The sequence below is a fragment of the Pogoniulus pusillus genome, chromosome 4, assembly GCF_015220805.1.
Source record: "Pogoniulus pusillus isolate bPogPus1 chromosome 4, bPogPus1.pri, whole genome shotgun sequence".
Lineage (NCBI taxonomy): Eukaryota > Metazoa > Chordata > Aves > Piciformes > Lybiidae > Pogoniulus > Pogoniulus pusillus.
The window spans coordinates 9,835,922-9,861,574 of NC_087267.1; the positions used below are offsets into that span (position 1 = coordinate 9,835,922).

The following is a 25,653-nucleotide window of genomic DNA, read 5'->3' on the forward strand; positions in this document are numbered from 1 at the left end:
AATATATGAATCCTTCAGTGCCTCAGCTTATGGCAAGTCGTAGGTTTTTGTTCTAGACCAAAATTACCTGCTGTTTGACAGTGCAGTGAGGTTTGGTGACAATAGGGATATAAAATCTGATGCCTCACTGTTTCCAGGGTGGACTGAGATACACACCTGCATGCACTGTGAATAAGGTGGACATAGGACCAAGGTGGTTGTTGTTGTCTCACTTTGACTTATCGACACATGGTAGTGAAATCTGTGGGAGATTTGGAAGCTCCCTATCCAAGGGCAGGTTAAGATGTTGAGGCAGACAGTCAGCCTGCCATGTGCTCTGTGAGTGCACACAGGAATTCGTGTCAGATGACATGGCAAACTGAATACAAGATGAATGAGAACTGGGTGCTTTTCTTTGTAATATTTAGTCTAGCAACAATCATACATTTTCAGATCACCTTTAATATAGACAGGCAATAACCCAGCCCAAGTTACATCAGTTTTCTTGTAATAGGCAGTTCAGGATTTTAAGTTTGGTTACATAGCTGTGATGGTGAAGCTGATAAACATTTAGTATCTATTTTATAAAGGTGATTTATAACTTTCACTGGGTATTTCCCAATAAAGACAAATCCTCTTATAGGGCTGTTTGAGCAAAAAACCAAACCAAACTGAAATAAATTACAAATTAAAAAAAAAATCATTTTTTGAGCAGTGTTCCATGATAAAGGCTCCTAAAAGTAACATGTTTTTATCCTGAAATTTCTGTTTTGAATTGTTTAAATCCTGCTTCAGAGAAGCCTTTATTACAAATGGCTTATTATAGTTTGCTTTTCATTTGTGTATTGATTTGTACTATTTCACCATGTTGTAAAGCACTTTGATTGCAGTAATTTGTACTATGTGACAGTGATAATGCTCAAAAAAATCCCACCTGGGAATTTATTTTAACAAATATTTGTTAGCAAAAGAAATTTTTGGCAATTGCAGATCTTTTTATATGTCACTTTACATTTCTGTTTCTGTTAAGATATGTCTGGTATGGAAAGCAAAGCTGAATTTCGGTGTATCTATACAAGAGATGGGAAATGCCAGAAAGAGTCTTGCAAAACTAATTTCAAAGTTCAGTCTGAAAGTACCTTCAAAGGAAGCTGAGTTCTGCAGTCTGATCAACATATACCTTGTTAACAGAAGCTATGTGAAACCTGGGGTTTAGCTTTTTTTGGAGTAAGTCTAAAGCCAAACCAAGATTTTAAGGCAATAGCAATTGCTGAAGGAGACAAAGATTGAAAAAATCCCAGTGAGTTATCACACACAGTATCACAGTATCATCAGGGTTGGAAGAGACCTCACAGATTATCAAGTCCAACCCTTTACCACAGAGCTCAAGGCTAGACCATGGCACCAAGTGCCACGTCCAATCCTGCCTTGAACAGCTCCAGGGATGGCGACTCCACCACCTCCCCGGGCAGCCCATTCCAGTGTCCAATGACTCTCTCAGGGAAGAACTTTCTCCTCACCTCAAGCCTAAATCTCCCCTGGCGCAGCCTGAGGCTGTGTCCTCTCGTTCTGGCGCTGGCCACCTGAGAGAAGAGAGCAACCTCCTCCTGGCCACAACCTCCCCTCAGGTAGCTGTAGGCAGCAATAAGGTCACCTCTGAGCCTCCTCTTCTCCAGGCTAAACAATCCCAGCTCCTTCAGCCTCTCCTCGTAGGGCTGTGCTCAAGGCTTTTCCACCCCCCAGTTAGTCTGGTTTTGAAAGGTCACAAAATCTTGTGATGGATGCTATGTGAGAGTTCATCTTCTTAATAGTTTCTGTTATAGTTTCCAAATGGTGACCAGCATCTTATTGCATGTCAAAATCCATTCTTTGTAAATATTTTTTTCTTCAATTTAAATTGCTTATTTCCTTTTGTTCCTCAGCAGAAAGTATTTATATCTAACACATCTTCACTACTATTAAGTTTTTTTACACATTTCAAATGAACCAATTGAAATATGTTTGAGTTTAAAAACTCACAATCATAGCTTATGTAATAAAAATATACATTAATAATGTGGAGTTGTTGGGTTTGGGTTTGATGTGTTGTTTTTTGTTTGCTTTTTAGCTATCTTTTTAATGATAATGTCCTTTTGAGAAGAAAGCACGCTCTTAAAGGCAAAGCATTGAAAGGCAGCTTTTAATGTTTTTTCCTCACAAATATTAGTAGAAGGAAGTATGTATACTTTCAGACTCCTGCCATACGGAGAATAGAACTCTCTCTTATTTCCATAAATTAAAAAACCCAGCCATCTTGAGAACACTTATTAAGTTAAGGTTCCACAGTTTGCACATGCTGCCTAGAGCAGATTAGGAAATTTTAATACCTTAGTTTGTGCTAAGCAATAAAGAAGGTATAACAATTAACTTCTGTGAGAGGTGTGTGGGTGGGGAATTATTTCGTATGGCTGGAGCTAGGCAGAGCTGTTGCCAGACTTTGAGCAGTCAGAGGGCTACAAGAATATGATTTTAACTAAGACAGCTATTCACAATACCTTTTGAACCTTCTTACAAGGTTCAAAAAAACCCCAAACAACACATAGGGTATTGTTCTTCATGATATTCTTCTTTTAGCATTTGCATGAGACATGAGAACCTTTTCAAAGTCTTGTAATTATTAATTAAATAAGCTGTTTAGAGTCATGGATCTACCTTTTTCTTTGTCCTCAGTAAGTTGTTCTAGAGTCTTCGCAGAGCAGCTAACTTAAAAACATATTTTGAAAGGCCATTTTACATCAGCAAGCAAGCATTTTGTCGGTCTTGGAAGGATTGGTTAGGTTGTACTGCATGTTAATATATGGATACTACAGTGCCCTTTTTCAGGATCCAATGTCTCAATAAAATTCAGACCATCTGAATGCAGACCTGTTGCCACAAGTTCCACTTCTATCCCAGGCAGAAGTCTGGTACTTCAGCAGTTCTTTGGTACTTTGAGCTACATGTGAGTTTGCCAGACAGTTTAGCAGACCACACCTGGATACCAAATTTGATGCAGCCAAGAGCACAATTAACATCTTGTAAAGTCTGAGTGAGATTTGACCTTAGTCTTGTTGCTCGATAATGCCAAGCTGTAAGTATGCTCATGGTGACTTCATGTCCCTGTGCTCACCTCCATGAGTTGTCAAGGACTGAACGAGATGGTTAAATTTAATTGGAAGAGGTTTAGAAAGACAGCAGGCTCTAGTCCAATTGTTGGTGCCCTCTTGCTGAAATGAGAAAATGGCTAACTCATATCACCCAGAAAGGTTTGTCTCCATTATAATGATCTAAAGTTGTCTTATAAAATGGATACCTACATCAGAAGTCTGGAATGACGACTGCATGCAGTCAAGTGTTTCTGTCCTTGATTGTGATTTTCCCTTGCTTACAGTATGGCCTGTCAACAGGTGGACCTTTTTATCCTCTATCTATCTCTAGTGTTTGGAATTCAGACAGCCTTGAGCTGAGGCGGACTCAGGGATCAGGATACAGGAGCATTAACCTCTAGCCTGACAACCTCTAGCAGTAATTAAAGAAACATAGTTGCTGTGACCACCTCTGTTACCACTTGAAAAAAGAGAGCTATTCTCAATTCATTGTTTCCTCAGAAGAGGAATAGGCCAACAGGAGTTGTTCAAGGTAGTAAATGACATAATTTCTCCCAGTGAAAGATTCCCCCCTGCACCCAGCCTCTTCCTCAATACATATGTTGGAAGGCTGGCATGGCCAGCGACCTCCACCCTTAGGCTAAGACAATATATAGGATATGTAACTCAATGTCAAGCTTCAGTCTCGCTCTTGACAATTTACATAGCAGAAGTAGTGTCAGCAGAAACTGCTAAGACAGAGGAATTGGGTGAGAGAAAAAGTGAGTTCAAGCAAGAAGAGCTTTGTAGAGAACTTTAAAACTTACAAGTTCTGCAGGCTGGATACTAACTAGAGTCATCTCTTAAATTTCATAAATTCTAATTGAGAAAAAAGTTGGGCCATCTCTTTCATTTTTGTTTTGCTTTGTTGTCCTTTTTTTGTTTTCAAAACAACTTTCTCAATTATTTCAAGTGTGTCTAAAACTAATATTTTCTCCAGCATTTTTTTCAGGTTATTCAGTATTAACCAAAAGGGGACATGGTTGCAAGAATGCATCTTTTTTTTTGATAGCAGCACTTTTTTGGTCCCTATTACCCTCCTGTTCATACAGGTATAAGATTTCCAATTGGGCAAGAGAGAGAGGGTTTGCTAACTTTGCTGAGATGACCTACAGTCTTTAGTAAAATTTTACCTTGGTAAAGTTATGAAGCTAATGATAATGAATCTAACAAATCATTCCTATGTAATATATGATATGATATTGTTAATAGCTCTTAATGATAGTAGCAAAATCATGTCACATTAATTAATATAATTTAGCAGAGAAATGTGAGGAGGTAATGAAATGATTCACTCATTTGGCTAATGGGACTTTTATCAAAAGAACCAAACTGAGTAACTTTCATAATCTTAACTTGAAAGGGCAGTGCTGGCAGTTAGAATCAGACAGATTCACAAATGAAAGCCTGTAGTAGAGAAAAAATAGATATTTTATGTGGTTTTTTTTTTGCTAAGTCAGTAAGCTGGGTAGCCTTTTAAATAAAGTGGATACAACAGATGAGATGTTGTTCTTTATTACAACATAAAATCAGTTTTGGTTTTGTGTTAATTTATCCTGAATCAGGATATAAAAAAAAATTCCTGAAAATTAGACTTGAACAGAAATTTGACTAATCTCTTTTAATGAAATGGAAGACTTGGTAGGCAATCTTGTATATAATCTGTACTATTTGCAGTAGGTAATATGATGTTGTCTGCACTTGATCGAATGTAAATAGTGTTGACTCAAAAATATTGCTATATGAGTTGTCAACTGTATTGTAAACATATTTAAAAGCTTTTCTAATGCAAATTGAATTTCTTTAGCTAGCTGCTATTCAGACAGACATGTTTATTGCAGTTTAAGAGAAAAGAAATATAACCAAAACACTGTTCATAATTACCAGACAGATTTTCAAAGTAGCATTGAGGTGCTGCCTGAATTTGAACATTCATTGAAGAATATGAGGTCAGAGTTCAGAAATGAAGCTGCTTTGTCTTGATAAATCTGATTTTACTTAGATGTATATGTGATGTGGATCATGTGTGACATATCTGGTTAATCTGATAGGTTGGACTGGATGATCTTGGAGGTCTCTTCCAACCTGATTGATTCTATGATTCTATGAAATAGGTAAAAAATGGGTAAGCCAGAATAAAGCATGCAGAGAATAAATTGTTCACCAGGTCATATATAGAACAACAACAAAGAGTTATTAGCACTTAATTTCTTTAGTTTCCCATTTGCTGGAGGGAGGTAGGTTTTTGCCAGGACAAGTTTATTATGCTAAACTTTAAAGAATATCTTCTGTAACTATTTGTAACGTGGCACTGAAGATTTCCCTCTCACTGAGATGTGAACTTTTTATTTGATGGTAGAGTTCTCGATGACTTCACATAGATTTAGCAATTTACTCAAATTAAGTTCTTTTCATCTAGACAGGTGTCTTTGAGACTAGCAATATGTACTAATTACTATGCATAATAAAAATAGAAAGTATTTTAAAATGCACATATCATTATATGTCACAGCCTGACACAAAATAATGAAAATTTTAAATTCACTTAACAGTGCATGCTCAAGATACCATTTAATAGTGAATTATTCAATTAGCACCACATTAATTACTGCTTGAAAGTCTGAGGGATGTACTTAGATATATTTCAGACTGGTTTATTACATTGGTATCTTCTGGCCTTAGAATTCATGTTGTTAGCTTTCTTTGCTCTGCCAGTGCTACTGAGAGAAAGCAACAGGTTTTAGTAGCCATATAAAGAGCAGCTGCATTAATAATAAGATTTATGCTGGGCTGTGTTTCAAAATGTTTCAGAATTTTTGCTGAAGCATTTTGCTGCCCTACAAAATGGTGGTATAATCATGTTTGTATACTTCACTCATACAATCACTGAATTAACCAGGTTGGAAGAGACCTCCAAGATCATCCAGTCCAAACTATCACCCAGCCCTATCCAATCAACCAGACCGTGGCACTAAGTGCCTCATCCAGGCTTTTCTTGAACACCTCCAGGGACGGTGCCTCCACCACCTCCCTGGGCAGCCCATTCCAATGCCAATCACTCTCTCTGTGCAGAACTTCCTCCTAGCATCCAGCCTATACCTCTCTCAGTATAGTACGGCCATCTGGTAGAAATACAGTTTAAAAGTTATCAGATACACTACATGATACATGCTTTTGAAAATTGAACCAACTTCCACACTGCAGGTAATTGTCATAAAGTGTAAGCATTGGTATCTGATTAGCTTGTCTCTGAAGTTGAAATCCAGTTACTTTACTCATTAGTGTATGTTTTAAATGTGATTAAGTGCTAGTTTTAAGGACCTGGTGAAGCAAATAATGGCTAAATAATTCTTTTGTTTACAACTGCATGCTTTATGAGAAATTACCTAATTAATTAGACACAGCTACAAACAAGTCTCATACTTTCCGTATCAGATATTTACTTGTTCATAGCACCGCTGGGTCTCAGGAACCTGCAGTGGTGCATCACTTTGCTAAGACTGCTTTAGCTGGGGAAAAGGAGATCACGTTTGCAGTTCAGCAACTTGATTGCTTAAAATTCTTTTGCTTATTTATTGCGTATTTTGTTTGCTTGCATATTTATTTATTTATTGTTCCGAATGGGGAAGCCAGTTAATTAGTCTTCATTTTATCTAAACTTAAAAAACTTTCACTGCAAAAGGGGAAATTCGCAAGGTTTAGGCCAGACATCCTCAAAGTACAGCCCCCCCCCCTCAATCCGGCCTGCTGGTATTTACAGAACCCCCCCTGATGGGGTTTGGGGGGGAACCAAGCAGCTGCTTCCTGCCACATAATCCACTCGCAGGCCTCCACAGCCCACAGGCACCCGCCGGGACTGGGCTGGAACCAAACTACAGTCCAGCTCCCGACACTACTGGGCTGGAACCAAGCTATAGTCTGGCTCCCGACACTACTGGGCTGGAACCAAGCTATAGTCTGGCTCCCGACACTACTGGGCTGGAACCAAGCTATAGTCCGGCTCCCGACACTACTGGGCTGGAATCAAACTACAGTCCGGCTCCCGACACTACTGGGCTGGAACCAAGCTATAGTCCGGCTCCCGACACTACTGGGCTGGAACCAAGCTATAGTCCGGCTCCCGACACTACTGGGCTGGAACCAAGCTATAGTCCGGCTCCCGACACTACTGGGCTGGAACCAAGCTATAGTCCGGCTCCCGACACTACTGGGCTGGAACCAACCTATAGTCCGGCTCCCGACACTACTGGGCTGGAACCAACCTATAGTCCGGCTCCCGACACTACTGGGCTGGAACCAAACTACAGTCCCGCTCCCGACACTACTGGGCTGGAACCAAACTATAGTCCAGCCCCCAACCGTGTCTGAGAGACAGTGAACAGGCCCCCTGTTTAAAAAGTTTGAGGACCCCTGGTTTAGGCAGTTGAAAGTTTCTCAAGTACAGACGAAAGAAATATTTGCCTCTTCAGTGGTTCCTTCTAATCTCACTGGAGTTTTGTGTTTCAAATTCTGTCATTCTGGCATGTCTTCTTTTTGCAGTTCCCTTCTCAATACCTAGCCATGCTCCAAAAGAAGTATCCCAAGCACAAGGTTTCCTCTGGTGCTTTCCCAGTCCTCAGTTTTAGATGCACATTTTCAAGTCAGGCTTCTCAACATCTGACTGATCTGCAGCTTTTAAGGAGAACACATTTCAGCTCTGTGGCAAAAATTAATAGTTGCACACAACCAGAGGGTTTTCCATAACCTCTTGACATATTCTCATACGTGTTAACCTGCTCTTAATTAAAATAAAAGTAAAAAGAAAAAGAAGTAGGTGCTTCACATACATAACCACCTTCTAAAAGCAGTCATTTCAGTAACAACTCGAGGTCAAAGGAATATCATGTATGTAAGGGAAGGTTGAAATAAAGTACAGGTGAAAGAAATGTCTGCCTCTTCAGTGGTTGCTTCTAATTTCACTGGAGTTTTATTGTTTCAAATTCTGTCATTTTGGCTTGTCTTCTTTTTGCAGTTCCCTTCTCAATACCTAGCCATGCTCCAAAAGAATTATCCCAAGCACAAGGTCTCCTCTGGTGCTTTCTCAGTTTTAGATGCACATTTTCAAGGGAAGGTTAAAATAAATAGATATAGATAAATGATTGTATGTGTGTGTTGGGGAAATAAAAGAGGAGATTTCTTAGGAGCTGGAAGGTGTTTAGTACCATGGGGATACTACTGTATCATGGGGATCGTATTGTTGATGATATTAGCACAATTTACATGATGTATGAAAATAACGTTCGTGTCATGCTATGTGGGTGTCACCTGAAATGGACGATGTTAGTGTTCCTTTATTCTTTGAATTTGAGGAAGATAGATGTATGTGAAAAACTTCCACATACAGCAGTTTATGTTGTATGGAAAAAGTTGCTCTTAAGTGTGATAGAGAATACCTATTTTACAAAAGAAGATGTGCAAACGGAGCAAATAATCTACAGTGTCTGTTCTCTGATGACACCCAAAGGTATGCAGATCGCTGAGTGTCCCAGGTTGAGACTATAGGGCTAAGAAATCTTCTGGGGACTAGAAGATTGTTATGCAATCCCATAATTCTGCTATCTGTTTATAATCTCACAACAAGGTCAGTTCTCCTTTCCTCCTTCTCCTCCTGCCCTGTGTGTCTCGTAGGAGCCACTTTATCGGGAAGAACTTGTAAGCAGGAGGCTTCCAGAGGCTTGTTTAGGCCTCTTTGGGTGGCAGAGGCATTGGTGGGGGGGAGGATTGGAGCACTGGGGAGTATTAGATTTCGTTTTTGGGATGGGGGAGAATTCAAGTGGGTTTGCCAGGGATGCGTTAATTGCTTTGTAATCATAGAATCATAGAATCAATCAGGTTGGAAGAGACCTCCAAGATCATCCAGTCCAACCTAGCACCCAGCCCTATCAATCAACTAGACCATGGCACTAAGTGCCTCATCCAGTCTTTTCTTGAAGACCCCCAGGGATGGTGCCTCCACCACCTCCCTGGGCAGCCCATTCCAATGGGAAATCACTCTCTCTGTGAAGAACTTCTTCCTAATATCCAATGTCTCCCTCTATATTTCTGTCCAAATATAATCCTGTATTTTTTCTCTAATTTCATTTGAGAGTTTAATTTCTGTCGCTATCTTTAAAAACCATGACACTGAGACCATTTGATTCCTCAAGGTCAGATCAAACTGAAGGCAGTCATTTCTCATCCAACATATCTGAGCCAAGTTGCTTGCTTTGGCACTTGGTACCACATCCTAAAAAAGCAGATTTTCTTGCTTGTGGGCAGGTGGTTAGAATACCATATACAGCTCATTTTTGACTGTCAAGATTGAAATTATTTCTCAGCCAAGGATACATATAAGTACATCTGTTAAGAATTAAATCATGGAGAGGAAAAAAAACTACTCACCAAAAAAACCCCCCAAAACCCAACAAACCCATAACCCCTGAACTTGCAAAGGCTCAAAATGTACCTCAGTTGTGAGAAATAAACTAAACGATTGAATTTTAGCAATTTCTGTAAAAATAACTAAAAATATGGCTGTAATTCCATTGCATTCTTTTAAAGGAAATGATTGCAACTCTTGTAGGCTGTTATTAAGTCAGGGAGAGTTTACAGCTTGAGCGACTGTAGCACAGGTGGTTATTACTAACCTATCAAAGACTGTGGTTAAGTAAAACCCGAGGTATTTTTCTGTGCTCACCATTATGGTTTTTAACAGAGGCTTGAATACTGTGTATCAAAATCTGGGTAGCTGAATGTCTTTACCTGTGTTTTCCTTAAAGAAAACCTTTGAAATGGGGATATGTATGATCTGTTAAACAGCATTTTCACTTCAGTGAACAAGTATTAGGAAGTGAAAGACTACTCTTTATTAGTGGAGGCTTTCTTTACAAAATTGATCAGTAATTATAACTCACACTAATGAACAGGATGTGAAATTAACAAACACTAATTTAATTATTACTTACATCAGTCGTTCTCCTAAGAATTCATTCAGACAATTTCTGTGTTTAATTAAATACTTCATGTGCGAGAGCTAACAAAGAGGTCAAGATTACAGACAGAGTCAGAGAAATAAAAGTAAGAATGCTCAATTAGGAAAGAAAAATGGGTTTTTGCATTACTTCCAAAATATGCAGTACATTATTGACTGCATTTCTTTTGTAGCAAAGGCCCCCTCAAGGATTTGATGTACAAGTCCTGATGAGTTAGTCATGCTTTTAATTGATATGCAGCTTGAGGATTTCATGTTTTGCTGTTATTGAAGAGTGCTAGAAGCATTCCAAAGTCTTTGTTCACTTTATATTCTGTTCATTTTTCACAGGAGTTTTATTTGTTATAACTGATATTTATTTACCTGATCCTACATATAAAAAGTTGATGTCAATTGTCTGCAAAGATATCCTTAAGGGGAAAAAAGGTTGAGGCAACAGCTGTCCTTCTCAAATTGTGTTATTAATTTGGCCTTGTAGGATTGCACTAAAAGAGGATGATAATTTTCTTTCAACATGTCTGTCTTAAATGGTTAGGTATCAAAATGAATGAGGTGTGTTTGCACATTTTAGAGCATGAGCCATATTACCAATGTAGCTGACACATGTGGTCGCCTCCTTGCAATATAGGCCAGAGATTGAAGTCTCTAATTTCTGCAAGATTGATGAGAGAAGAGCAGTGTTATTGACTAATTTTGATTTTTTGATTCTTAAATAGTAATTAAAAATAACCTACTGCCATGTGACTTTCTGAGGCCTATAGCTTGGTTTACTTGCTTAAATCGTTTATTGATTTGTTGTGGAGTAATCCAAGAGTGAAATTATCTTGAAAATTCAAACCAATATTAAGTAATGGATGATCCAATTTACTGTAATCCGAGTTTATTGCTGGCATTTTTTACTAATTGATGCAATGAACACTTCAAATAAAACCTTCTTTCCAAATTTAATGGGCATTCCATGGGACTTTTTTTTGTAGGAAGATTGCTAAAGTGAATACAAAATTCCTGGAAACTTATGCAATTGCTACACACTCATTTTGAAGGCACTGTCTTAGGAAAATACATTTCTTTCCCTCTCTTTTGTTCACAGTTATGCAAGTGCTAATCTTTTACTATGTATCTTGATCGTTTTTTCCCTACAGGACCTAAAGGGTGAAAAAGTCTGATGAATTGTATATTCCATACATGAACTAGCAAGAGGTTTTTCCTTAATGAATTTATTAATATAATCACATTTAATTCTATTTCCTCTAAATAAAAAAAATATTCTATCTAATCATCAGCTTTTTTCACTTTGAGGATTTATACATAATTCCTCTTAATCACTGTGAGACACTTTCTGGTTTTTTTTATAATTGCAGCAAGTTCTTCTGTCTTATTTCTTGGCTATTTCAAGAATAGAAAAGAAATATTTGTTTTCTCAGTTAAAGAAATCATAAAAAAGCCCAAATATTATTACTGAACTTAAAGGCCTTAAAGAACATGCTATATACCTGCATTAAACCTTGCCATTTTCACAGGGTCTCTGAAAACCTCGGCAAGACCTATCAGTGTAGAACAAATTATTTCCTTTTTTCTCCAGTTCTTATTGGTGATTTCCTAATCACAATAATGGAGGAGAATATTTGGGGATAAGAGATTGTTTCTGGTCTGAGATGGAGTTGCTGACTGGCATTTGCTGAATTATTTTGCTGACATTTATGATGTAAACATGTCAGCAGAATGCACTTTCAAATCCTTTGACCCTTCTAGGTGAAATTCAGTCTTGTGCACAAAGGCTAAAAAGGTACAGAACTCTTGTCACAATTTGGTAATTTTTAGTGTCTAGTCAGAACAGAATTAATGATCAACTTTTCTCAAACTGTATCTCAAACAGTATTTCTAGTAAAATATAGTCTCATGTGGTACTTTAGAAATTATCAGTGAGAAGTATTATGGTATCTCAAAACATAAATAACCTTATTGTCCAGATTGCATTCCCAATTTCTTTAAAACAAGAAAAAAAAGGGAGGGAGGAAGGAATTGGGTTTTTTGTTTGTTTTGTTTTTTCCACATAGGATTTTACTTCTTCACTTTCCAGTGAAAGTACAGATAGAACTTCCATCAGAATATAGTTAGAGCTTGCTCATCCTTTTGTCATCCAAAGGCAGCTGTTTGGAAAAGCACTGCTTGGGTGATAAAGACAAATAAAGTTAATGAAATGAACTTCTAAGGATTCCCTATTCCTCTAATATGTCGTAGTCTTGGGATTTTTTAATTAGCTTGTAAATCTCACCAGAAAATGGGAGGGGAATGGGAAAAACTGTTCTCCCATTTTGACTTATGAACAACCCTGATCAGTGCTGTTGTATGGTTCACCTGAATTTCCTGATGAAGGTGATTTTCTCTTTTCAGTTGATTTTCTTTAGTTTTAGAATGTGTTCCTTCTACCTTCTGTTTTGGGGGCATATCTTCCACACACTGAAAAGTGATGAGCAGCTGAAGACAAGCTAGACCAATTCTGTTCCTATATTCTGTTTCTATGTCTATGGACTGACTTGGTTATCTAAATCAAAATTGTAGGTATCACCATTCATAGTCCCCAGTGCTTCACCATGCTAACAATTTGGTGTGCATGATAAAATCACTTCTTTGCATGAATGACTGCAGAATAACAGATCCTATCGGAAAGGCAAGGCAAGGCACATATGGTAGAAGGCAGGCTGGAATTGTGAAAATGACAGCTATTCAGAAAATAAATAGAGGAATTTTGCATACTCTGTGCCCCAGCTTTAGTATTCTTGTGTAGTTTGTCATTTTTGTGATATGCTGAGACACTGCTGCAGTAGGAATTTCTGTGGAAAATGGCTGGAACCATCAATGCCATTTTTTTGCAGCACTTGTCCTTCTCTTAGAGGTTTCCTTTAAGTTTATCCTGTTTAGCTTGTTACAGCTGAAGGTATCCTATCCCCAGGACATAAAAGCATTACAGGAATCCAAGCTCTGAATCTGAGGCCAGTTCAGATCTGCCAGACTATTTTTGATGAGTACCTGACACTACCTCAGAAGAAAAACATTCTCAGTACAATATCTTTCTGTGACTGCAGTGTGTGTCCACTGGCATTTGAATGACATAAAGTCTGAAAGTTCAAAGAATTGTCGCTACAGAGATGGAAATAAGAATCCCTTAATTATATTTAACTGGAAAATCTCTTGTTCTCTGTTGTGATGTGATTTCTGCCAGTGTTGCAAACAAATCATACAAAATCAGTATGTATTTTGACTTAAGTAGCACTCTTGAAGCCTAAAGGACTTCAGCACAGGGTTTTTTTTAAAGCAGTTGTTGGATCGTATTCAAGATCAAATCTCAAGCCCATAAATATGTGAATTTCCCTACCAAAACATTGTAATTTTTTACTTTTTAACTTATTAGCCATTTTTTTGGTAATTCTTTTAGAACCATTGGATACAAAAAGAAGTATGTGAAAGTTCCACATGGACATATTTGGGTAGAAGGTGACCACCACGGGCACAGCTTTGACAGCAATGCTTTTGGACCGGTAAGTCAGTTCTTTGTGTATCATTTACACTTCACAACTGCAAAGTAGTCCATGTCTTCTGGGTAGTTAGTGCAACACAGCAAGTGTGACTTGATCATGATTGTATTTTTGCTGGTTTTGTGAGAATTATTAGACCTCATAAAATATCTTGGTTAGCAGAGATTGAGTTTGCTCTTACCTACTACACAAAGACTAAGACTCATTTTAGTCTCCCCTCATGGAAGGAGAAGTGGCAGAGATTTTAAATCTGGAGGCATGTACTGGAGGAGCAGCCAAAGGGTGAGCCAACTCCCTGTGGCTGACAGATGCTCCCTGAGGATATGTTGCCAGCTGATGTAATATGGAATCATTTCCTCCTGGGACCTCAGTCTTACTTTAGTGCCTGTACTGGGATAAAGAATTAGGAAATTATGATTGTGCTTAGTAATTGTTAACTGCTACATTGATCTGTGGATGACTTTAAAGGTCTCTTTCAAACAAACAAAGAAAGAGATCTATGGCTCTATAAATATGTAAGCTTTCTTTGTGTCTATTTTCATATTAATGAAGAAAAAATGTATCCTGAAAAATCTGTTTCTTTACAAGTGAAAGTCTGCATTTGTTCGTCAGAAAGACAGTAGATTCCAGTTTTGGTTTGGTTTTAATTTTGTTACACTTTGTGTAGATTCTTGTTCTTGGTTTTTTACTTAATCTAGCATGCAAGAAGTAATTGCATAAGCTCTGCATCCTGCTGTGGAAATACAAATCCTGTTTGGCCTATTTCTGTGCAGGTTTATGACTTGTATCTGTAAGAGAAGATTCTCTTCTAATGTTATGAAAAGCCCATCAGTAGTCACAGGGAAGTTGTCCAGGCCTCGTTTTTACAGCCTTATTCATTCCATACCAGTTTCATACAGAGGTCACTCCATTGACTCAAACTGAATAAGCAGTAGCAAGGATCTTCTAAGTTTGACTTTAGAAGTCAGTTTAACCCAGCTATTAACTGTATAAAGTACAAAAAATACCTACTGTCTGGTTTGAGGTATGTGAGGCCATTGTCTCTCTTTTGGTTTGTCTCAAGCTTTTTATGATTGTATTTCTTGTTATTTTTAATTATCACTTTCCTGATAATATCTTCCAAGATTTCTGACATCTAGTTTAGAGGTTCTTTCCTGCAGGATTTAATTCAGTCTATCCTGTGCAGTTATCCCTTTCCTACTTTGATAGTTTTTTTCCTGTTCTATTTCACTCTCTGTTCCCAAGATAAATCTTAGTCATACATAAATTCACTAATATTCTTTTCACTTACAAATATATTGCCAACGTAGACGCAGAGCATATGGAAACATTATCATTTGGGCATTGGTTTCATATTTACAGCAGCTCACACAGAAATTAATACAAGGTAAAACCCTCAGTGTGGATACCATGCAGCTTTCATGCATGATAGCATGTTAAGTGTATCTAAATATTCTCAAAATTTTACTCATTTCCCTAAGTTTATACATACTAGAAAATCAACTTTACTGATCTTTGACCTTACATTACTCATCATCTCCTAGCTAGCATTGGACGGTATGTCACTTCTTACAGCGATGTCACCGATAGAAAGCTGGCAGGAGAGCTTTTTATAGTGAATTCTTCAGCTTTCTTCAGGCAGAATGACCTTTGTATTGTGTTGATGAATACATTATGAGCAAGACAGCTGTCAATAGATATTTTCCTCAGAAATTAAATTAGAATAGCAATTGTTGAATGCAGGCAAAAGTGGACACAAGAGAGCACAGAGATGGAAACTAGCTTGAGAATAAGAGAATGTAGAACATTTGCACCTTTAGAAAATGGAAGTGTATTGAGAAGGACATACTAGATTTTACCATCCTACAAACACGTAAGATTTTAGGTTCCTGGGGTATTTTCTGCTCCTCTATCTGCTGTGCTTTGGAGGTCACTTGCACAAGTGAATTAAAATATTAAAATTACTTTCTTTAAGCAGTTTGGAAGATATGTTCTTAAACACTTTTCCTCTCATAACACTGCAGCACTTGTAAGGAACAGACTGCACAATAGTAAGATGTGAACCTTTCTCAGTTCCTGAAAAATTTAGGGCACTTAAGAGATTAGATTAAATTTTGCATGTGTCACAATTTTGACTTGCAAACCCAGACATATTTTCTTGGATCAAAAGATTCAGTAAAAATAGTGTATTTTTTAAATGGTTTTAGTTGAAGGCTGCTATTTTTCATGCAGTCTTACAGTGGAAAGGCATATACAGTGCAGACAATTAGACACGCTGATGTTTTCTGGATGAGTTTAATGAGTTATGTGGGGCACAAAAGGAAAATATGGAAAACTGTAATGACAACAGATATTAGAATATTTTTTTTCTCTTGGAGTACTGTGTTCAGTTCTGGGCCCCCCAGTTTAGGAGGGACATTGAGATGACTGAACGTGACCAGAGAAGGGCGATGAGGCTGGTGAGAGGCCTTGAGCACAGCCCTACGAGGAGAGGCTGAGGGAGCTGGGATTGGTTAGCCTGGAGAAGAGGAGGCTCAGGGGTGATCTTATTGCTGTCTACAACTACCTGAAGGGGTGGTTGTGGCCAGGAGGAGGTTGCTCTCTTCTCTCAGGTGGCCAGCACCAGAACAAGAGGACACAGCCTCAGGCTGCGCCAGGGGAAATTTAGGCTGGAGGTGAGGAGAAAGTTCTTCACTGAGAGAGTCATTGGACACTGGAATGGGCTGCCCGGGGAGGTGGTGGAGTCACCGTCCCTGGGGCTGTTCAAGGCAAGGTTGGACGTGGCACTTGGTGCCATGGTCTAGCCTTGAGCTCTGTGGTAAAGGGTTGGACTTGATGATCTATGAGGTCTCTCTTCCAACCTTGGTGATACTGTGGTACTGTAATAGCAATAATGTGTAATGGTCTAATGGTTGAGGTTGATAAAGCAAAAAAAAATACAGACAGCAATTGAGTTCAAAATTAAATTCACTTTTGAAGACATATGAATTTCTAAAATGTGACATCCTGACAGATGAAATTATCTTTATTTCATTCATAAAAATACTTAAAACCAAAATTATTCTTGCTATTGCATGATTCTTCTAGGACTAATATGGGAATGTTAAGGCACAGAGAGATGTTCTCCTGAAGTGTGTAAATGAAAATCTTTTAGCTAAGACTTGCAAGGGCCTAATATTTCTTTTCCACTGACTTGTGCCATTGATTAAAGTTCATGCCTTAGCTGATTTTACAAAAATATGCTGTCAGCTCTCTGTACCATAAAAAATAAAAGTTAATTACCGTTCCAAAATATTGGGCTAAATGCAGTAATCTATGGGTGTTGTATGTTGTCTTTAAAGAAGAAATGTTTTCTGTAATACAGTATGTCAGGTGTTATATAAAGCTATTGCTTTGATACTGCTGTGTTTCAGGGTTTGAAATATGTCATGTCAGCCGTTCGTAATGCTGAAAATAACTGTTTTGAAAAGAAGCCAATAGTTATACAGAGAACTTACAGCATTTTGCTATTATTTAAGGGTATAAAAAGTTACATACCAGTGGAAATTTATTTCAGATCCCTGGACTAGAATAAAGATTTCCAACTCAATTGACTATTAATGTTTTCAAATTCTTATAGAATGAAGACAAGCTTTTATGATATTAGCTTAGCATTCCTTAACTGGCGTACTACTGGAATGAAATAACAAATAGTTTATATAATTATACCACTTTTTAAAGTTTCTCTTTTTTAAAGTGTTCTTTTAGTTTCTGGTATGTTTCCTGGTTTGAGTGACCTTTTCACTATGAGGCTGTAGTTCAACAGAAGACAAAATAGTGTTCTTGGCAATGCTTCTACTTTCTTAGATGAGAAGTGCAGAGGACACATTATAAAGAATTGCTCAAGTATGGAGATCCTCAGCAGTTTCAAATTTCATAATGATTTTAAAGGGTTAACCTTATCCCGGATCAGTTATAGTCTTTGCTTGCACAGCCAGAATAACACCAGCATAAAGAGATGACAGTTTATATTCTGAAACTGACACTAGCTAAATCAATGTAAGTGTTATAGACTGTACCATGTCAGATTAAATGTGTAGAGTTAATATCCAGCAGTGCAGGGATGCAACCAACATATAAGGGTATCTAAGTACCAATTGTTAATCAGTGAATACAATAACTGATCTATATATATATATATACACACACAAGCACATATACCCAGATGTGCATACATGCAGTGAGTAGCACCTCAGAATTAAAAAAGAAAACAAAGGTTCGGCTTTGTCTTATGGGGATTTCTTTAGTAATTACAATGCTCTTATTACTAAATTTCTCTGTTTCCCAATGCCTCTGAATTGAAGATATGAAACAGCTTTTTAAAATTAGGGCTTGAAGTCAATGGCAGTTTTTCAGCTGTCTTGTAAAGGACCTGAACAAAAGCTCATTACAGTCAATGAGATATTTCTATTAGCTTTAATGGCTTTGGATAAGGCTCTTTATGAGTCAAACTTCACAATCCAGTGTAAGGGCAAAAAGGCTATTATCCTCCTCATCTTCTTGGGAAACCTGAGATACAGGTAGGTTGAGTAATTGTCATAAAATATCTTTTTTTGACTCAGTTGGGTCCCTATCCTAGCACTTCTATTAAACATGTATTTGTCTTTTAATGTGTTTACTCTCAAAACTAACTCCTGTTGAACCCAAGTCTGGCTTTTTATTCTACACAAGTTTTACATTCATAAACTTCAAATGAGCAGGATGCTTTTAACCAGCATTACTGTAGAGGCAGTTTTTATGACTGTCAATGAAAGCACTGCACTACTGTAATTTGAAGTAATAAATTATCTGAAAAACATTTCTGTCTGCATTTTCTTTCAGCAGCACAAACCTGTAGGCTGTGACTCAAAAACTCTACAGACTAGAATGACACTCAAGTGGATATGCTGTTTTGTTATTCACTGGTCATGTTTGACTAATCTGGTAGCCTTTTATGATGATGTGACTGAATGGTTAAATGCAGGGAGAGCAGTGGATGTTGTCTTACTTGACTTCAGCAATGCTTTTGATATTCTCTCCTGCAGCATCCATGTAGGCAAGCTCAGAAAGTGTGGCTTAGAAGAGGGAACTGTGAGACAGATTGATAACTTGCTAAACAGCAGGGCTTGAATTGTGTTGGCCAATGGTACAGAGACCAACTGGACACTTGTAGCTAGTGGTGCGGGTCAGTGCTGGGTCCCATCTTGTTTAACATATTCATCAATGACCTAAATGAAGAGATGGAGTGTACCCTCAGCACATTTGCTGACGACTTGAAACTGAAAGGAATGGCTGACACCAGAAGGCTGTGCTGACACTCAACAATATGGCATCCTGGCCTGCATCAGGAACAGTGTGGCCAGTAGGACAAGGGAGGTTATTCTTCCCCTGTACTCAGCACTGGTCAGACCACACCTTGAGTGCTGCATCCAGTTCTGGGCCACTCAATTCAAGAGAGATGTTGAGGTGCTGGAACATGTCCAGAGAAGGGCAACAAAGCTGATGAGGGGCCTGGAGCACAAATCCTATGAGGAGAGGTTGAGGGAGCCGGGGGTGTTTAGCCTGGAGAAGAGGAGGCTCAGGGGTGATCTTATTACTGTCTACAACTACCTGAAGGGGCACTGTAGCCAGGTGGGGGGTGGCCTCTTCTCCCAGGTAACCCAGCAATAGAACAAGGGGACACAGTCTCAAGTTGTGCCAGGGTAGGTATAGGCTGGATATTAGGAAGAAGTTCTTCACAGAGAGAGTGATTGGCATTGGAATGGGCTGCCCAGGGAGGTGGTGGAGGCACCGTCCCTCGGGGTCTTCAAGAAAAGACTGGATGAGGCACTTAGTGCCATGGTCTAGTTGATTGGATAGGGCTGGGTGCTAGGTTGGAGTGGATGATCTTGGAGGTCTCTTCCAACCTGGTTGATTCTATGATTCTATGATTCTATGACTTGTCAGTGTGAAACAAATGATTAGACTCGATGATCTTGAAGGTCTTTTCCATTCTAAGAAAATTATATGATTCTGTGCTTCTGTAATACCTGGACAGACTGGACAGCTGGGCAAAGACTAATGAAGTTCAGCAAAGATAAGTGTAGAGTCCTGCCCCTGAGAAGGAATAGCACCATGTACCAGTATAGGTTAGGGATTGATCTGCTGTAGAGTGGCTCCACAGAGAAGGACCTCGGAGTCCTGGTTGATAGTAAGTTATCCATAGGACAGCAATGTGCCCTAGTGACCAAGCAGGGCAATAGTACACTTGAATGCATTAAGATGAGTGTGTCGAGCAGTCCAAGGAAGGATTTCACCCTCTCTACTCAGCCCCAGTTAGACTGCATCTGGAATGTTGTTTACAGTTCTGGGCTCCCCAGTTCAAGAGGGACAAGGAACTATTGGAGAGATTTCAACAAAGGTCTTTAAAGATGATTAAAGAACTGGAGCATCCATCTTGTGAGGAATGCCTGGAGAAGAGAAGGTTGAGCAGGGACCTTGTCAGTGTTTATATGTATCTGAAGGGTGGCTGTCAGGGGGATGGAGATAGTCTGTTTTCAGTTATACCCAGTGATAGGATGAAAGGCGGTGGATGTAAACTCAATCACAGAAAATTCCATCTCAACAAGAGAAAAAAAACTCATGCTATGAGGGTGATGGAGTGCTGGAACAGGCTGTCAAGAGAGGATGTGAAGTCTCCTTTTTGAGATCTTTGAAACCTTCCTGGATACATTCCTGTGTGACTTCTCCTAAGTGGTCCTGCTCTGCTGGGGGCTTGGACTCAATTTCTGGAGGTCCCTTCCAACCCCTAGCATTCTATTTTTGTTTTAATTTGGTTTTCAAAGACTATGGTCATCTCAGATGTAAGACATAAATGGCATAATTTTTCAATCTCAATGAACAAATCCAATTAGTAACAATAATAGAATGTGGCCTATTATATTTCTTTCTGTAACTGCTGTTACTGAGTACAAGTAGTCCAAACCAGAATATATGCCAAGTTCATTAATTAATAATGTGAACTGAAATAATACACTTTTAGTGAAGTGCAGTGCATGACTGCTGATAAAGCTAAGAGTTCTGCAGCATGTGAGAATAGACATTTCAGACGAGAACTGAAGGACGAAACAGATATTTTTGTGTTGTTCTGGATTACTTACATAATAGCAAACAAAGAATGCCTCTTGTCCTAAACGTACACATCATCTTGGTGATCTTGCCATCTGCTGAGGCTTTCATTTATGAGCTATAAACTAGTGCAGGAATCACATATCTCTCTGAAATGGGGCAGCCTCTAAGGAAAAATGTGACACGAGTTTAAAAGCTTACAGCAGTGTACTGAGCAGCACCACGTTAAAATTGCACAGTAAGGTGCATCAGCAGGGCGTACTCTTCTCACAGAGAATTCTGCCAGGTCTCAAAATGCCTGGTGACCCCATTTGTGTGCCCATACTCCAACCAGCCATGTAGAGAGGCATAGGATGAATCATTTCAATAGCAGGGTCCCAAACCCTGTTTTACATAGTTTAAACTGAAGTCTATAGTCAAGAGTTATGAAACCAAAGCATGATTTTAGCAAGAAAATATCTGTCTGTGCTCACACTCATAATGTTACTGTAGATGAGGATGACTTTGATGGCAAAGTAGTCATTGAAGACTGGAATGTCTTACTGGGGACTTCTCTGCATCAATTTGCTAGTTGATGTTGCAGCTCCTTCTACTTTGTTTTGGCTAACATCATGGCCAGTACTTGGCACCCTCACTGTGTAAATGTAGCCTTGGAGAGTAGTGTGACTCTTGAGCGATGACATTTCTACTTTTTCTCTTGGATGTTGAATGAAGCCATCTTTAAATGGAATTTGCAGTGCAAATATGCAGTCAATGACATTCCATAATATTTATCTCTGACCAATGGTAAAAGTTAAATAGGTGAAATTGCAATCAGAAGAAAAACCAAACCCCTTTGGATATGGAGCACAGAGTTATCCATAGTAAATGGCATGCATGCACAGCTTGAACTTGTAAAAATGTTTGATGAGTAAAACGGATAGGACATTATTTGTTATGACTGATGATAGATAGACCTAGAAGGGTAGATATGCTTGTTCCTTTAGAGAGAATATTATATGAGATGCAAATTGGGATGGTGGCTTGTCTATTGAGAATGACAGCTCACTCCAGGAGCTGCTGAAGGGCAGCCTTGATAATAAGATTGTGTGGCCTCACTGTCCATTAAATTATCACGACTAACAGCATTTGCAGTATAAGTATTTAAAAATTCCTTTATGGCTATCCTTTCTTGGAAAGTAAAATATTTTGTCTGGTTGTTGTCTAAACCAAAAATAATCTTTCAAGCAGGCAATCATCAGTCCAGACAGGACTTTTTGAACCTTATCTATCTACTTGAAGCAATCCTGACAATATGCTTAGAAGGATTTTACTTCTTTTTGTTGTTCGATTAATATAAATAGGAGCATAAATATGATCTATTCTCTAAGCACATTCAGAATATGAAGTTTTTTGTGTGCTTGTGATTAAAAGCTCTTAAGTCTATGTCTTAGTAATGAAATGCTCATGAAGACTTGTAGCAGAAAGTTTAGAACTTTTGCCTTAGTCATGTGGAATCTTAAACATTTTGTGCATTTTAGTCTTTAATACTGTACTTGGAAGTATAATTGTTATTTGGCATTGTACTAGTCAAAGAAGCTTCAGCCATCCTGCTTGTGGAACAAGATCTATGTAATAACCCCAAGCACAATGAATTATTAATCCAAGTATTTGGTAAATATTTCTGAATGCAAGTACCTTTAAAGAATTTTCCAATCACAGTGGAAAGAATGGTAGGCTGAACAGCTGACATATGTTTTTGACTTCACTTACATGGAAATAAACAAGGAAAAAAGTGTTGAAGAAATTTGACATTGATTAAATGAAGTATTAGGGGAGATCAGAGAGCTGTTAGATTCATACCACCATTTGTACTTAATTCAAACAACTCTGCATCCCAGTATAGTAATTTGATAAACCCTATATACCTTTCATAGAATCATAGTATCAACCAGGTTGGAAGAGACCTCCAAGATCATCCAGTCCAACCTAGCACCCAGCCCTATCCAATCAACTTCCTAACATCCAGCCTATACCTACCCTGGCACAACTTGAGTCTTTACAATTCTGTTTTGTTCTTTTTTCAAGCTGTAGCTTGGAATAACCTTTTATTCAATAAACACTCTGCAGATTTTATGCTGTTATGTTCTTTATATAGGATCTTGTAAATCACTTGTTTTAATGGAAATGAGACACAAAACAATCTTTTCTGGCCTTTCTATAGTTGAACTATATAGAGAATTTTGATTGATGTTTGCATTCATACTAACATCTACCAGGATGTCTTTTAAAAATTCATTGAATGTTTTTCTTTCTTTCTAATTCCCTGGCATGAAATATTGTCAAAGCTCAATCACTGATCCTTAAAATAAAATTCTAGTTTGCAGAATTATGAGAAATTATTATTTACCTGATTTCAGGGATGATAAATACTTTGGTATGGTAAGTACTAATCTCATTAAATTGGCCAGTTCTGTAATAAGACTACTTGACAGTAGTACTTTATTTACATGATTCCATATCATATTGGAAGGTTGGAAATATATATTTATATGACAGTGAATGTACAAACCAATACATATTTATTTATAACAGTGCTTTTAATAGAATTTAAGAACAAAATACTCTTGAAATGTTTTTAACAATATTAAGAGAACTGCCAATACTTCTATAAATTATTTAAGAGAATTGGAGTTTTTTCCATCTATTTCATGCCTGTGTGGTCAGCATTACTCTGCTTTGGGGTTGGTTCCACAAGAGCTGCAGTGACAAAGGAAAATGAGATCTGTGAAAGGCCTGTTTGAGTGCTGGAGCACACTATGTAGAGGAGAGGCTTTGAGAATGGGACTGGCTCAGCCTTCAGCAAGGAAGGCTTTGAGGGGAGCTCATGGCTGTCCTCAGCTACAGTAGCACATATACAAAAGGCTGGGCCAGACTCTTAGAGATGGAGAATATTAGGAAGAGAGACAATAGGCACAAATTTTGCACAGGATGGAAATTTTGAAATAGTTATTAGGATGTTTTAAAAATAATTTCTCCTTCAGTGGGAAGACATGCATTGATTATCCAGGAAGTTTCTGGTATCTGTTCTGGGAGATGGTTAAAAAAAAATCTGACTGGACAATACCCTGAGCAACATGAATTAGCTCTGCTTTGAGTAGGACATTGGACTGGATGACCTTTCTATATGATTGTGTGCATCTATGAAAGTGATTTTTATTTTGTCAGTAAACTATCCTGTTTAGGACAGCAAACTTTTGTCAGTTTAGTCTCCCATCTGTTAAAATTTATGGAGCCACATTTGTCAAGACTGGGGAAATGGAACATTTCTCTACTATAGTACTATGTTCCTACTGCTATCTTCTCTCAGAGGATTACAAAATCTATCAAATTTCACTTCAGATTGTGCAAGTGTCTTTGCAAAACTTTGTCTGTATTCCTTCTGTTGTAAAAAGAAGAGCTTGGAAAGTATACAATTTCTTCCTAACATGGCAACATTTGAAGTTAGAGGTGTGTGATGGAGCAAATAGAAAATAGAATTAAACCACTAGGATCCCAATCTTGCTAAACCTGAGAGACCACATGATTCATACTGCTTCTTTTTCTTTACTTTGCATCTTTTCTCTCTCTCTCTTACTTTGAAAGGCTTAATGAATAAAACACTCCAGTGAAACTGAACAATCTTACTGATTTTAGTGTCTCAGGATGTCATCCATTTCACTAATACCTTAACTTTTTAAATAGGCTTAACCATACTGTGGCCATAACTGCATTCATGATTGTTACCAAAGCTATCAGAGCATTTTTGAAACTGTGTTTTCTTATAAACATAGCATGGAATGGACAGATTCATGGCTTTTAAAGAAGAAATAGAACTATAAAGATATAGAAATAGTTTTCTGGTGAACATAGTCATGGTGTTACCTAGAGGAACTTTGAGACTGGTAGCAGAATTTTAAAGTTATTTGTTCTCCTTCTCACTGCAGGAGAGATATATAAGAATAGTATCACAGTATCACAGTATCACCAAGGTTGGAAGAGACCTCACAGATCATCAAGTCCAACCCTTTACCACAGTGCCCAAGGCTAGACCATGGCACCAAGTGCCACATCCAACCTTGCCTTGAACTGCCCCAGGGACGACGACTCCACCACCTCCCCAGGCAGCCCATTCCAGTGCCCAATGACTCTCTCAGTGAAGAACTTTCTCCTCACCTCGAGCCGAAATTTCCCCTGGTGCAGCCTGAGGCTGTGTCCTCTTGTTCTGGAGCTGGCCACCTGAGAGAAGAGAGCAACCTCCTCCTGGCCACAACCACCCTTCAGGTAGTTGTAGACAGCAATAAGGTCACCCCTGAGCCTCCTCTTCTCCAGGCTAAACAATCCCAGCTCCCTCAGCCTCTCCTCGTAGGGCTTGTTCTCGAGGCCTCTCACCAGCCTCGTCGCCCTTCTCTGGACACGCTCAAGCATCTCAGTGTCCTTCCTAAACTGGGTGGCCCAGAACTGAACACAGTACTCAAGGTGTGGTCTAACCAGTGCAGAGTACAGGGGCAGAATGACCTCCCTGCTCCTGCTGACCACACCATTCCTGATGCAGGCCAGGATGCCACTGGCTCTCTTGGCCACCTGGGCACACTGCTGGCTCATGTTCAGGCGGGTATCAATCAGTACCCCCAGATCCCTCTCTGTCTGGCTGCTCTCCAGCCACTCCGACCCCAGCCTGTATCTCTGCATGGGGTTGTTGTGGCCAAAGTGCAGCACCCTGCACTTTGAGCTATTGAACCCCATCCCATTGGCCTCTGCCCATCTGTCCAGGCAGTCAAGGTCCATAGTCCTTGAGAGGTGAATCCCACAGTATGTTGTA

General features: G+C 38.7%; 1 protein-coding gene across 3 annotated transcripts in view; it reads left to right on the forward strand.

Moving 5' to 3' along the window:
- Positions 1-25,653, forward strand: part of IMMP2L (inner mitochondrial membrane peptidase subunit 2) — a 480,812-nt gene that overhangs the window by 356,594 nt on the left and 98,565 nt on the right. For all 3 annotated transcript variants that reach the window (XM_064142892.1, XM_064142893.1, XM_064142894.1), the window contains one exon: positions 13,589-13,691. In XM_064142892.1, coding sequence (XP_063998962.1) covers positions 13,589-13,691 — 103 coding nt within the window. The remainder of the gene's footprint in view (positions 1-13,588; positions 13,692-25,653) is intronic.